Raw genomic sequence first — 15461 nt, 5'->3', positions numbered from 1 at the left:
ATATCACCAACCATTGGCCCAGGGTGTGGAAAAAATTGGTTTTCGAAGACAAAAAAAATTATATCTCCCTTAATAATGCACAGTATCGAACCGGTTTATAGTGGTCGTTAGTTCTCTAAACATTATCTAAAACTTTCGCCTGAAACAATTTTAGATATGACCAACCCTTACGACATGGGATGACCAAAATATTGGTAGGTTGTAAGAAAATTGGGGTTGTCGTATGCTAAACATGTGAAAACTTTTCACATGCATAAGGTGGAAATCTTTTTCATCCTCGTACTTAGCACCGGTGAAATCTATCTCCGCCTTCCGTCGTGTCGAAAGGGATTTTTTTTATAACTGAGATAATGGATGCAGTTTCCCGGCGGCATTTTTCCTTGTAAGGGGCTACCTCAATGAACGTATATTTCTATATTTTTTATTTTTAAGCGGAGGGGACGGGGATCAATTCAAGAGAAATGATATAATTTAAACTAAATTCTGACCAGCTAATCCAAAATTGCGGCCAAAAATGTGTTTGTTTAAGCTTGTATGCTTCCCATTAAATTTTTGTTATTTGAGGTATCCGGATTCTTTCTTTGAAAATCTTCTTCGATAGGAGTGGTTCTATAGTAAGCTCCAGTTTAGAGAATTCGCCCTTCAGGGGTGACAGGGGCGTTTTATAAAAATTTTAGGCGTGATGTATAATCATACAATACATAGTTTTAAATGTATTTGAAGATAAGCAAAACGGCATCAAAAAAATTAAATATTATATTGCAACTGCGAATGTCATTATGTTAATATATTAATATGTCAATTATAAAATAAATTTGCGTATTTGTAAGTTACTTTCAGCAATCCGGTAAATCTAACAGTTTGAAAAATGTGTATAATACGGTATTATGCGTACGCATGAAGTTTTGCTGCGGGTACGATATATAGATGACAAATACAGTTATAAATAATAAGAAAATAAATAAAGAATATAACATAATTAACAACTAACCAAATTTATATAATAAGAATTTTAAATTTCCTATAAAATGGATATAAATCGCAACATTAATTACCTTGACGTAAATATTGAAATAATGAGTAACCAATTCATAAAAAATTTTATCTGAGACCAAATTATCAAATACAAACATCTTATAAAAATTCTAACATGCTTTCGATATACAAAATAAACACTTTTAGAAATACATACAGTATGGCATACTTTTGTACTAATAATAATAATATTGCAATCTTTTCCCGCAGTGCTTAATTTACAATCGGTTCCAATTGAACGGACCCGTAAGTAAATTTTATATCAAAACATAATGACATGCAGAGAGGGGTTTCCATTGAAATACCTCAAAGAGCACTGTGTATGTATATCTTATACATATCTTATACAGTAAAACTAAACACATGTTAATCATAAATAAGAACGTACTAAGATGAGTCCAAAGAACAATGATCACGTTTAGCAAATAAAAAGCAAAGAAAACGCCAAAAAATATTCATATCAATCACATAATTATTAACTAATCAAACGAAGAAACAGTGAAACAAATCAAAGAACCAACAAAATTAAGTGGTGAAGAAAAATTTTGACGAAACACTACTATCTAAGATAACTGATTCACCTAAATAAGAAATATTACGAATATAAATTAATTTAAATAATACAAATATATATTAAAAAAAAAATCATATTTATAATCAATAACAATAATATCGGTTATATATATATATATATATATACATACAGGAAAAACCACCAGGTCGTTCATAAAACCTTTTTATGAACGACCTTCAGAGCAGTACATCAATTGCAAAAAAGGAAGTATTAAATTTTCAAATGACACTGAATATATAATGCAAAATAAACATAAAATCAGCGATATTCCAAATAATTTAGAAATATTATAAATAAATAATAACAATAACAAAGAAATTTATATATTAGAGACATATAATATTAGTAAATATAAAAATAAATACAAAATTATAAATAAACAAATTGAATATGGTAAATGCAATACTTAAATTGGTAGGCCTGGCGTATCAACTGAATAAATATAACTCATTATCCTATCATGGTAGATATGATAGTTTTTTATTGTGACACAAGTAATGAAATAGTAATGAAATTCATTTAAAATTTTAACTATATTTTAATTCTGTATAATTTGTAAAATTTGACTCATAATGTTCGTGATACATTCCGAAAGCGCTAATGTTAGGTGAGTGTTTTTACCTTTTATTTGAACTGCACCTGGTGGCTGTAATACATATTTTTTTAAATAATTTATATTTTTATAGTTTTTCAAAGATGTTAATACTAAGTAGGAGCTAATCGACTAATATTCGGTAATATTCTAAAAACTTATTGTTTATTAGCTTAAAAACAACTAAAAATCAAGATTTAATGTGATATGTTATACAGAAAACATATCATTTCATCACAATTACTTTTTTCTAGTGTTCCATTATATTAATATAAAATCTGATGTTTAGTCAATTTTATAATTATTTATAAGTATTATTATTGTAATATAACATCCAAGTTCTGCCACGGAGCCGATCACTGAGGCAGAGTGGTCTCTGCCTTTCATCCGGAGGTCCTGGGATTCGTGCCCCAATCAGCCAAGCCTGCAGTCAGGCGTGACATTTTTCATATGCTACAAAATTTCCACTTCATGTTTCCATACACAAGTTTCAAGCTTATATGGTGAATTAGTCATCCAAAAAGAGAGTTTATCGTTAATATTTTATTTTATTATTAAAATTACGACGGATTAAAAAACGATAAGTATTATCGTTCGTGAAAATTAAGATTATACTATTAATTGTTTTTCTATGTCATTTCGTTTATTTATATTTCATTATTGTTTTATAATTATGAATATTATATGATTTCTATACAGTTGTTGAATATTATTCAATTTAATTTCAACGTTTATGAATTTGTAGAAAATCCAATTAAAATAATACTTCATTTTTAATATATATTAATTGAAAATATTGAAAATGTTGATATTAAATATTTATTGATTTAAATTTTAATAATTAAATTTGAAAATAGAATCCTCTTAAATCTTTTTACGTCTGGAACATTTTTATGGCATACGCTACAAAAATTCCACTTCATGTTCACCACTTCTGATACATCTATGTACCTAAACGATTCAAAAAATCTGTAACATAATTAATACCTATAGGGGCAAATATAACATTTCGATTTTCTTGATTTTAATGAAACAGGTTTTTTCCATTTTCATTGTCTAATCCTTTACCTTTTTCTTTATTAACCGACTTTAAAAAAGGGAATCCTTCTTTATACCATATGATTTTTTTTTATGCATGTCCAGGCCTTCTATACTTTTCCAAGTGAATGCATTACCATGATTCTTTTCAACCTTGTAGAGGACGTTCTTCTTTAAAAAACAATAAATAAATAAAACAGTGGCTCTGTTATAGACTATTCAACGTAACTGAAGTAGAGATTTTTTCTTTTAAATATATTGCCTAAATAGATAATTACGAAGAATTTTCTACTAATGCTCTTATACCGGATTACACTATAATGATATATGGAATGATTTAGTTCTAAAATTCAAGTACTTTCGTGAAGAAATTAAGGAACCATAGTTGAAAAATTAAAAGAAAAAATTACTTCATGTTTTCATATACGTATTAACATATTTTTTTTAATCTAATGATTTTAAAAGACTGTTTATAAAAAAAATTACATATTAATTCTTTAAATTTTGACTTTTTTGAAATCTCTACCAAATTAACTGTGATTAAGTTTTAAATAGTTTTTAATTTAGCGTCGACATCTAAAGAATAATTTAAAAAATAATACTCTCATTTTTTTAGAAGATATTTTTAATACCAGTTTTTATTTATTCTAAGTTTATACTTATATAAATCTATACCTATTTTTGACAGATTTTAAAAACAGATTTGAAACAAGAACAAATATTATAAAAGTAGATTATTATCTATTGATGTTTTAATTGAAATTAAACGCAAACATTTAGATAAATTCATCATTAGAACAATTAATTATCAGATTCGCAGAGAGACAAAGTTAAACTAATTGAAATTTTTGTTAGATTCAGTATGTTTTCTTTATAAATTTTATATTTTATCACTTTAAATTTTTCCTGTTACTTTTAATTGCTTTTGTGTTCTTTGTAAAATTAAAATAAATCCAAAAAAAAGAAGTTTTATTTAGTTATTAAAAATATAAGTACATTTTTATAATTAGTCAAATATTAATTTATAATAATACTTTAATTAAATTTTACAGTTGTAATGTCTTCAAATTTAACTCCATTTTATTTCTTATACTGAATTAACTACTTAATTTTGGTTCAAGTATTAACTAAAGTAATTTATTTTCCTTTAATTTGTTGATTTTAATTTGCAATTCATTATAAATTTTTAATTCCAGTTAAAAGTAATAATTCCAAATGTTTTATTCTAAGAGTTGAAAATCATTTTTCAACTCTTACGTTAAATACAACTTTATGTTAAATGTAATTACTAAAGTCTACTTGAGGTAAGTTATAAATTTGCTTTTATATTTTACGTAAAATAAAAAAGAACTAATAATTTCTATTGAAAATTATTGATGTTAAGCTGCACTTAAAGGCTAACGTCTGGTATGAAATGATAGTGAGAAGGTTTTTCCCAAAAGACTTGTCCAGCAGGACACAAGGGGCTAGTATAACTATCTCGTAATCCATACTGACTGGTCACTAATTATGGAAATCAATGCATTTGGTATAGTTTATAGGAAGTAGGATAATCGAAGGGCTATCAATATTTTGTCGTAGGGTCTCATGAATTCAAATTGAAATACGAAGCTAATATGCTTTCACGTAATTATTTTAAATTTATGATTTTAGATTTTTTAACGGTTTAACAAATAAAAATACTGTAAAATAATGAGAAGAAGGCGTACATATTAGGTTTTTCAAACTAAATTTTAAAAATAACGATAAAAATAAATTATATAAGTTAATTGATGCTGTATAATCTTAAGTGAATTACAAGAGTGAATGTAATAAATTTTCCTTGTAATAGCCTCAATAAGTTTTCTTATATATAAATTATGATCTCATAAAATCAATAGTTTTTTTTTTTCAAATTGTAATGAGTAAAAGTCACAAATTGTCAGTTAAATTAAAAACCAATATATATATATATATACATAACATATGTTATTATTATAACATTATATAAAATATATATATATATATATATATATATACATAACATATGTTATTATTATAACATTATATAAATATATATATATATATATATATATATATATATATATATATATACATAACATATGTTATTATTATAACATTATATAAAAAATATATAACATTTTATATATATTATCACAGGTTTAATACCATAAAATACTATTTTAAGCACAAGAATTACAGATGTAATTTACAGAAAAAATCCGGCAGCAGTATTATTTAAAAAATTACAACAATCTAAAACACAAAAGATATAATAAAAACAAAAATTTTCTTTTACTTGATAAATACTGTATGTACAATTATTTTCCGAAGAAATGAAAATATATATACATATACACTGACACACAAACTCTCAAAACACATCCAATTACTATCGTAATCTTATCCAAAGAAAAGTTACCAAAATGAAAAAGAATAAAAGGTAATATTTTTAAAGTACCTTCCAGAAAAAATAAACATTAATGCGAGCATATGTTAAATTTTCTCCCTGTAAATAATAAATGTTGCAATACCCTAATGAATAGAAACGGATAATAATTTTTCTTGCCAAAAAGAGATGTATTACACTGTCTGAATAAGCCATAATATGATAATAATGCATATAAATAAGGATATATATGTTCTTAATATCTTGCTATTTACGTCGACTTCTTTTTGTACTTCATGTTTAAAAAGACCAATCAGAGTTTCTTTCTGTGAGGGTAATGATGTTTATAATACAGCTATATATATTGTTGTGACAAATAAATGTAAAGGTATCACTTACAGAATATTAAAATTATAGTTCTCACTAATTGCTATTTAGTTTATTTATTTTGTAGAGATACTTTCCCTAGAAGTAAAATTTTTTCTAGATAAGATCAGAAAATTGTTTTAAAATTGTCGTCACTTAGGCTTGAAAATAATTTTACTTTGTCATTTATCCTTCATTCAATTATTTCATCGTTATTCAGAATTGGATTAATGTTGCCGTAATGACAAATAGTCTGAATTTATTCATATACTCAAGGGATTGGCAAGCGAAACTTCAAGAAAATTATTTTAAAATTTAGGGTTAAAAATAATAAATTATCCTTTACTCTAAAGATCGTTTTATGTAGTTCCTTTATACTCTTAATTTTATCAAGGTGAAATTTTCTTGTTTACTGTTTTTCTTGCAAGTAGACTATTAATTCGGTAATTTTTTTGTAGGCCTAAAACTCTTTTAAATAATAAAATTGTTTTTAATATTCTTATTAAATACTAAACAATAGTAATTTTTGCTTAAATTCAATAGTTGAAATTTTTACCAAATTTGTGTTTCGGTGAGTTGTTAAATTTGGTGTCTTCTTCAGACTGCCAATAATTAAAAATTGTATTTCAAATTTAATATTTTTTCGTCGTTTTTTTTTAATTTTATCACCGTTTTTTGTTACTACTATGTAATATTTTGAGAATAGATAAAAAGAACTATATTGATTTTTTTGGCCATAAATAAAAAATTCACTTAGGTAACACCACAGTTAATAACAAAGAGTATTTGAAACTTAACTACTTGTTACATGCAAATAAAATTTAGACATTTTCTAAGTAAAATTTAAAGTGTACTGAAATAAAAATAAAGTTACTTTTTTCATCCTTCGTTCTTTTAGATTAATACTAAATAAAAATATTTTTAATAAAACAAAAGCAATGTACATATTTTGGCAACATATGCTTGAATCTAAAAAAAGAAATCTTAATTGTTTGAAAGTAGCTGGAGCAGTTTAAGTAAACTAGACCGTGTTATTTTATCATGTTATACTTGTTTCGTTCTATTTATCATACTTCGCTATTTTCTTTTAATTACTGTATTAATTATATTAACACGAGTAAAATGTAACAATTTTATTTACAATATTTGTAATTATTTTAAAATAAATAATTATTTCATCTTGCCGAATTCTGTTTTAAAATTCGGTATCTATTAATATTATAACACTTTGCCGCCGTTGTAGTGCTATGGTGTACGCTAAGTGAACTGAAGTTTTGCTCCTGTCATTGTCAACTGAAATGTCGGCTGGCTTTGGTGGGACGGTTGAGCGGAGTCTGTTTTATTATCTAACCAGATGACATAATCTGATTATTAATAACATGACATATTTATATATAAAATCAAATGCAACAGTCTAGTAAAATACAATGACTAGACGCAGCTTTTGGCGAAGGGCATCCTTAAGCTCACGTATTGTACCAAAGTATTGGGTTACTACTAGAACAGTTCGGTACGACTATGTAACACTGCCTATGATTGTTGTAGGACGTCGCTGTACACTAGTCTGTGAATGACAAGGCTAAACAAATACGGTTCGCTGTAGTTGTAATCAGTTTAGAATGATTAGTATGCTAAGTATACGTGAAAATATCTGTAGATCTGTAAACTGTACCGCCGCTCGTTTGGACTGTTGTAACTTTCAGAAGGCGCTTTTTTATGACAACATATAATAATAACAAGGCAAACAGCTCAAACTACTTATATTTACTTCTAATTTAATTTCAAAATGCAAAAACAATAAAAGTATAACAAATGATTACACTAAATTTGTTATTGATATTAAACAAAATTTCAATTTTTTAAAATAATAGTACAATGGAAAAGAAAAAGTAATAAATATTAAAAAAGTTGTAAACATATAAAAATTGTAAAGTGCTTTAAACACTTGGATTTATACTGTTATTTAGTCTTTAGAAAATTTCAGAACACAGTAAAATGTTCTCAAACTAGGGCTACATACTTTCATGAACTTGATTTAAACATAAATGGCTGATTAGTACATTGAAAACAATAAGTTGCTACTCTTTTTGCTTTTAAATCTCATCTTTACTTCTTATCTTTGTTTTCATAAATATTTTTATAACAAACTTTTCATTTTTTTCAGACTGCTAGTACTTTTTTTCTCCATCCTCCTTCCTTCCATTCAACCCTCCCTCCCAAGACCGAAGTACTTGCTCAGGTAATTCTTTCTTCTTCTTTTTCTGACTTTCTGGCGCACAGGATAACTTATTATTTCTTTAGAAGGGACTGATGGTTTGCAAATTATAATCGTTCTAAATTGTAGAAGTGATAAGCATTTCTCATCAAAATAATTCTCATATAAAGTCCAAGCATTTACAACTGTAGTGCCAAACAAAAGCTCGAAAGCTTCTTTCCTGTACCACTTAATTATTTTTCTGAGCCTATAATAATGTGCTGATAATTGGTCAGAAAAATCAACACTTTTTTTTTGCGAGTCGGAGGAATCCCATTTACGGGCAGAGTTTGGGACTCGCAACAGGCTCCGGAAGATCTTATTTAAGTTCGTATGTCTACCTGCACCCTACCGACTAACCTCTGTCCTCACCAACTTCCCTCCCACGGCCGGCAATCAAGCATTACTCAGCCCCAGAAGGTGCCACCACTGTGAACCACTATTGAAACAGTACTATGATAACTGTACATTGATCGGTACGCTGCTGAACCGAAGCGATAATAATATCTGATAGAGCGGTATAATCGTGTGCCGGAACTGTCAACCATGTTTTTTTTTGTTTTTACGATGATATTCTTTAAAATAATCTCAACATTATTTTAAAATCACACTGAATGTTATTTACAAAAAAAAAGCAAACCATGCGTTGGAAGAATTTTCAAAATGTTATAAGTTTTTACCATGGAGTTCGTTAGAACTTCGTCGATAAGAGGCGACGAAGTCAACGAACTACGTTTACAGTTCTAAACATTGTTTTTCCTGGGCGTTATCATCGCCAGGAATTTTATTAATAAAAGGGTAAAACAACTCCAAAATAATAAAATTTATAAGGCGTAAATTTAATATTAATCATATAATAAAAATTTGCTAAAACAAGAGTCAAGAAAGTAAAATTATACTCAAAACTAATATCGTAGACGAAGTCTTTAAAATATGAGTTAAAATTATCGAATAAAGAAACTATATAAAACTACCTAATTCCGATGGGTTGTGCAAAAGGCTCCCTTCTCGGATAATAAAATTAAAGACATAGAACCATAAAAATCAAAATTAAAAGTAAAGGTTAAAAATTATCAACAACTTTTCTAGCATAAAAATATATATGATAATATTAAATTTTTTTATTTAACCTGATACTATGCAAAAACATAAACATCCGGTCCAAAATTTCGTTATTATTGTACAAGATACCACGGATGTTTCTAGGTAGAATAAACTTACGACGCAACTCCGCATAACATATGCAGTCCGCTAGAATGTAGTGCACAGTCATGCGGCAGTTGCATCGTGTGAATAAGGGTGGGACTTCTCCTGACATTAGGTATTCGTGTGTGATCCTCGTATGTCCTATACGTAACCGGCAGAGGACCACTTCCTCACGACGAGAATTTCTGCAAGAAGAGCCCCATGGCAACACGAAATCTTTAATCCGACGGAGTTTATTATCGACGGTAGTCAATAATAAAATCCAATTAGTCCAATCACTTTGACACCTTGTTCTCAGTGATTGTTTTACACGATTAATAAAATCAAAGGTAGTAACTCGGGTGGTGAAAGGAGGTTGAATACACGCTTCTTTGGCAGCATAATCTGCTCTTTCGTTACCTAGAATCCCTACGTGGCTAGGGACTCGGCAAAAACTTACTTCTGTGTTGCGATTACCTAACTCAGCGATTGCATCGTAAATTTCAATGACGACAGGATATTTGGAATAAAAGTTTTCTAACGCCTGGAGAGCACTAAACGAGTCACTGCAAATAAGAATGTTTCTATATTTAGGGTTAACGATATTTAGAGCCCTATTTATAGCGAGTAGTTCAGTGGTGAACACACTCGTAATACCGGGTAGGCCAAACATTTAAGTCCTTTCATTGACAACAAAAGCACAACCAACGGTACCGTCTTGTTTCGACCCATCAGTGTATATCACCGCATCTGGGTTCGTCTTGGTGAGAATATAATGGAAACAGTAGGTGGTGTTGATTGTTTATCGTATGTTGTTAGGTCAAATGTAAAATTTACAAGGTTTATTCTCCACGGAGGATATGAGCAAGGACATGATGGAAAGAACGATCAACATTTATATGCTGAAGCAGACGTTGGGTTCTAGGGGAAGTAGAGCGTGGACGGTCCTCATACTTCCTTAAATTAGAAATCCTAAGAACTGGGTCAGAAACCGGGTGATTGGGGTGTCCTTTTAGAAGGGCAAAATAAAATAACAAAAGCTGGTCTCGTCTATCCCAAAGTGATGGCTTGCGACAGTCTACAAGTAAGCTTGCGATAGATCTTGATCTAAACGCACCTGTGGCAAGCCGAAGAAAAGCATGATGTACACCGTACAGCATTTTAAGCACGGTTTGACGAGCTGAAGAGCAGGCGACAAAACCGTAACCTAAACGGGAACGAACAAGGGAATAGTAAAAACGTAACATACATGACCGATCGGCTCCCCAATTGGTGTTACTAAGGACTCGCATCATATCTAAAAGTTTGGAACATTTTGTCCTCAATTCCTTTATATGTTTGATCCAAGTAAGATGCTATCAAAAAGAAAATATAGAAACTTGACTAAGGAGAGACAGCAATAAGCTCTCTGTTCAGAAAAACCTGCGGAATAGAAGGGTTCCTTAGCCGAAAAAAGACAACACATTTCGTTTTGTCGGATGAAAATGTGAAACCAGTAGTTCTGGACCAAGCCTCAAGGCGAAATATAGTGTTCTGTAGTAGTCGCTCTGCAGTGGGCGTTGAACGGCTCGCATTGTAAATAACAAAATCGTCAACAAATAGAGAGCATGAGACAGGAGGCTGTACACAATCTGAAAGTGAATCGTCTACACGAACACGAAACGTTCGGTGATTTAAGATTCCCCGGATAAAAGCAAGCATATTGCCCTTGATTCCCCATCTCTTGAGGGTTTTAAGAATACCACGTCGCCAGGTTGTGTCGTACGCCTTTTTTATATCGAAGAAGATAGCAACGAGGTGTTGGCGGTTCAGGAAGGTGTTTTGTATGCCTGTTTCCATTGACACTAAGTGGTCAATGGAAGATCGTCCTTGCCGGAAACCACACTGTTCCGAAGAAAGAAACCCATGTTTCTCCAAGTACCATAAGCTTGCGGTTTACCATTCTCTCCATTATTTTACACAACACGCTTGTTAAAGAAATAGGGCGGTAGCTTAAACCATTGTAAATATCCAAAAGATGTTGTAGTGCTGAGTTAGGAAGGTGTGAAAGTATACAAACGCGAACGTCTGGTCCAGGGGAAATGTCACGTGAGTTCTTATGTGCGTGCAACCATTCTTTAAATAGGAATGGAGTGTTCAATCCACCAACCGAATCACCAATGCCTAACGGAAATATTTCTATCTGTGCTTTGTACCTCTGAAAGTCGTTACTATATGATGAAGTGTGAGACACCGAGCGGAAAGAATTTACTGAAGTATTTGCTACAGCTGAAGATGTTGATAGGAGGTCTCTTTCATCGATGAGACCGAGAATAGATCGCGTTGGCGATCCGAAAATTGCATGGATTTTTTCCACGCAGTAGACGTGGGAGTAGTACGTGAGATGGCGTTCACATATTTCGTCCATGAATTCCTCTTAGCGTTCAAGAAGTCCCGATGGCATACCGCTCTATCTCTGCGGTACAAATTCAGATGTTCAGATGTAGGTCTATTATTGAATTTGCGTAGTGCCCGCTGTCGATTCTTAATAGCACATTTGCAATCATCATTCCACCATGGAACGGAAGAACGTTTAGGATTACCCGATGTTTGTGGGATATATCTGCTGGCAGTTTCAAGAATCATGGAGGTAAAAGAGGAACATTGCTCAAGGATGTTCGTACTGTCGTCATATTGTGATTGGAAGGCTTAATGATATCCATACCAATCTGCTCTTTCAACAATCAATCTCCGTGGCCTTCTCTTAATCTCGTGGTCCACACCGAAACTAATAAGAATTGGTTTGTGGTCACTGCCGTGAAAGTCATCACAAACAGACTAACCAAGATGAGAGAGTAATTTCGATGAGCATATGCAGAGATCGATGTTAGACATAGTACCAGATGAAAAAGACATGAATGTGTGAGATCCATTATTCAGCAAACAAAGGTCTTGTCTCAAACTGTGTACTATGTTTCCTCGTGTGGAGCAAAAGGTCGAGCCCCAGGAAACATGGTGGGCATTGAAGTCTCCTACTATTAACGATGAAGATGGTATTTGTGTGAGTCGGTTCGAGATATCCAAAGCATTGAACTCAGTGTTCGGTGGGAGATACAGATTACAGATATGTAACCTGAAGGTGATAGAGATCTTTACTGCAACAGCAGGAACGAGAGTTGTTAGTTGAATCCTTGTAGCCGATACCTCATCCTTCATGAAAATAGCCACTCCACCACTCTCTGTACCGTCTACAACATAGTCGTATCTCTCACAGAAGTATCCTCTGAGTGCTATTGGGTCATGTCGTAGAAGATGAGTTTCCTGGAAACACAAGATAATCGGTTCATGTATGTGTATGTGCCCCATTACGTGCCCCAATATCTTCAATGCGGGACCGTACACCTCTAACATTCTACTGAATAATGTTCATAAAAAGTAAATAAATAAATAAAATATAATAATAATTAATATACTTAGGAAACCATATAAAAATTAGTTGTATGTGATTCTGTTTTTTCTTTTTCGTGTTCTTTAACTTAGATAACTCCGACGCCTTTGGGTCGGGAGATTCTTCAACAATATCCTCCAGTATATGGGGTGATGGTGGAGGAGACTTATGAGAACGGGATGTCGCTATTGACATCCCAGAGGGGGTGGTTATGTGGGTTCCCTTTGTGGGGATCTTGTTAGTTGGCTTACTGCCAGCTGTAGTAGCCTCTGCCCGTACCGGTAGTACTTTAGGAGCAGGAACCTTTGTATGGACCACACTGTTGGATTCAGTTATTGCGACGCAGGACTTTTTACTCATCTTTGTCAGCCCTGAAATAGTGGCTGTAAGCGAAGTAACTTGATCAGAAAGCATCTGAATGAGTTTCTTAAGTTCATCACAGGATCCAAATTGTTGATTATGAACATTCGAAGGAGTTTGCTTTGACGCAGCGGTGGCGAAAGACACAACTGGTTTTACAAGGTTCCGTGAGTTAACTATCTTCCTATATTCCCTGCGTGCAGCCGGGAAAGATAGTTTCTGCTCAGAACTGATCTTGAGAATTGACTTTTCTTCCTTAAAGGTTGGGCAATCTCGGGAGCGGGCTGAATGTGAACCACTGTAGTTCGCACATTTTTCACTTTCCTCGCAGTTAGTGTCATTGTGACCTTCGGTAACACATCCAGCACAGATCTCCGTCCTCGAGCAAGATGTTGTAGTGTGACCATATCTTTGGCACTGGAAACACCGCCGTGGGCTGGGTATGAATGGGCGTACCCGAACAGAGAGGTAACCCATTTTAAACTTCTCTGGAGGAACCGGAAGACTGAACGTCAGTATAAGGGACGGTGTCGGTTCTTCTGTTCCGTTCTGCCATTTCATTATTCGTTTCACTTCTACAACACCTTGAGTACGAAGTTCTTCAGTAATTTCATTTAAATGCATTTCCAGAATGTCACGACAAAAATTTACTCCTGGTATTTAGGGTCCTGTGGCATGTCGTACTTACGATTATGCCGCCCATATTGGTCAGATCTAACAGGGAGCGACTCTGTTCATCGTTACATGTTTCAACCAGAATTGTTCCATCACGTAATTTTCTAATGTTCCTCGGAGAACCAATACATCCTATGATGCATTTGTTAATCAGGAAAGGTGAAGGGAGCCACCTTCCTGATTATTCCTAATAACAACAAAGCGAACATTTTTACACCTGACACCATCTTCGTCCGCTGTAGCAAAATTATCCTCGTCAGACGAAGCTGACCGAGGCCTTTTCACTAGACTGAAGTTGGTGGTTTTTCAGATGGACCACCAACCATCATAGAATTTGCTATAGGAACTAAAATTTTGATCCCACGAGAACCGGCGATATAATAGACCACTCCAGCAGAGCGCGCGCGTACTGTAGCTAAAGCTAAATACAACTGGGTTTGCTCTGGTGCTCAGAGGACATCGTTCGAGACTCACTACGTAGAGCCATTCACCCATCGGCACGATAGTTCCCACCTTAGGTTACGGTTTCGTTTCGTAAGATGTCGCAACACCATTGAGTGTAAACGAAAGAAAAAATTGTGTTGGATGTTGTTGTGTAGTTGAGTAAATGTATATGTTGTAATTCCTGTAGTGTTCTTGGTGTAGTATATGTTAATATTGAAACGTATTCTGTAGCTTAGTGTGTAGTGGGAAGAAAAGCTGCAGAGGCTAGGCCCGTGGGGACGCCAAACCCCAGAGTCTTAAAGAATAAGACTCACCGTCGGGGAAGTTCCAAACATGACCTAACCTAATAGTGAAATGAAAATGGGAAAAAAAAAACAAGCGTAAAAAAATTATATTTTAGTTCAGTTAGATTAGTAATAAAGAATACTTTCTAAAAATACCTCGAATTTTGTAAGACAACGTTATTTTTTTCCATTTTATGATCTGCGGGACTTGCATATGTCATTTTATTATTTTTTTACGGCGACTTCACGAATCGCGCAGCTAGATAGCAGTACTATCAAGAACTAGGTAGCGTACAAAAAATGAAAATGAACTTGAAATAATAAAATTTTAAATAAAATATACTACAGCTTGTTTTAATAGCAAGTGCTGTTATGTAAATGAAAATAATTAAGATGAAACAATTTTTTTAATAATAATAATAAATAAAAACAGAAATAAATTCGATTGGTAAAATTGAATTTAACGATAAAAATCGAGGGTTACATTTACAAAGCAATAAGTGCAATATTACATCACGGATTTTCGATTTGTAATGGTCATTATACCTGTTTTATTAAAAAAGGAAAAATATGGTATGAAATGAATGATATGACTATCAACAACAACAACAAAGTGGCCGTGAATATCAATTTGTTTGTTCTAAGGTAATAAATTTTAATAACAAATCCATAACATAACAATCAGTAATTCATAATAAAAATAAAAGAATAATCTAACAAAACGAAGTGATATCCAAAACAGTTGCAATGAAATTGTGAATTGTACGGTAAAATTCTATCAGATATCATTTCTTCCGCTCAAAAAACAAAAATGGCTGTAATACAAATAAAATTGTTT

The 15461-nt window shown here is 32.0% G+C and overlaps 1 protein-coding gene across 9 annotated transcripts in view; it reads left to right on the top strand.

Moving 5' to 3' along the window:
* The window catches only part of LOC142320636 (neuropeptide CCHamide-2 receptor-like), a 126258-nt gene that overhangs the window by 87190 nt on the left and 23607 nt on the right, over positions 1 to 15461 (top strand). The window contains exon 1 of one of the 9 annotated variants that reach the window (XM_075358660.1): positions 2080 to 2216. The exons of the other annotated variants lie outside the window; for them this stretch is intronic. Coding sequence (XP_075214775.1) covers positions 2182 to 2216 — 35 coding nt within the window. The 5' untranslated portion in view covers positions 2080 to 2181. Of the gene's footprint in view, positions 1 to 2079; positions 2217 to 15461 lie in introns of those variants that run through there. 9 annotated transcript variants of the gene reach the window in all.

This window comes from Lycorma delicatula, chromosome 1, assembly GCF_047948215.1.
Source record: "Lycorma delicatula isolate Av1 chromosome 1, ASM4794821v1, whole genome shotgun sequence".
Classification (NCBI taxonomy): domain Eukaryota; kingdom Metazoa; phylum Arthropoda; class Insecta; order Hemiptera; family Fulgoridae; genus Lycorma; species Lycorma delicatula.
The sequence above is the reverse complement of the archived record's forward strand: the minus strand, read 5'-3'. Positions and strand labels throughout refer to the sequence as shown.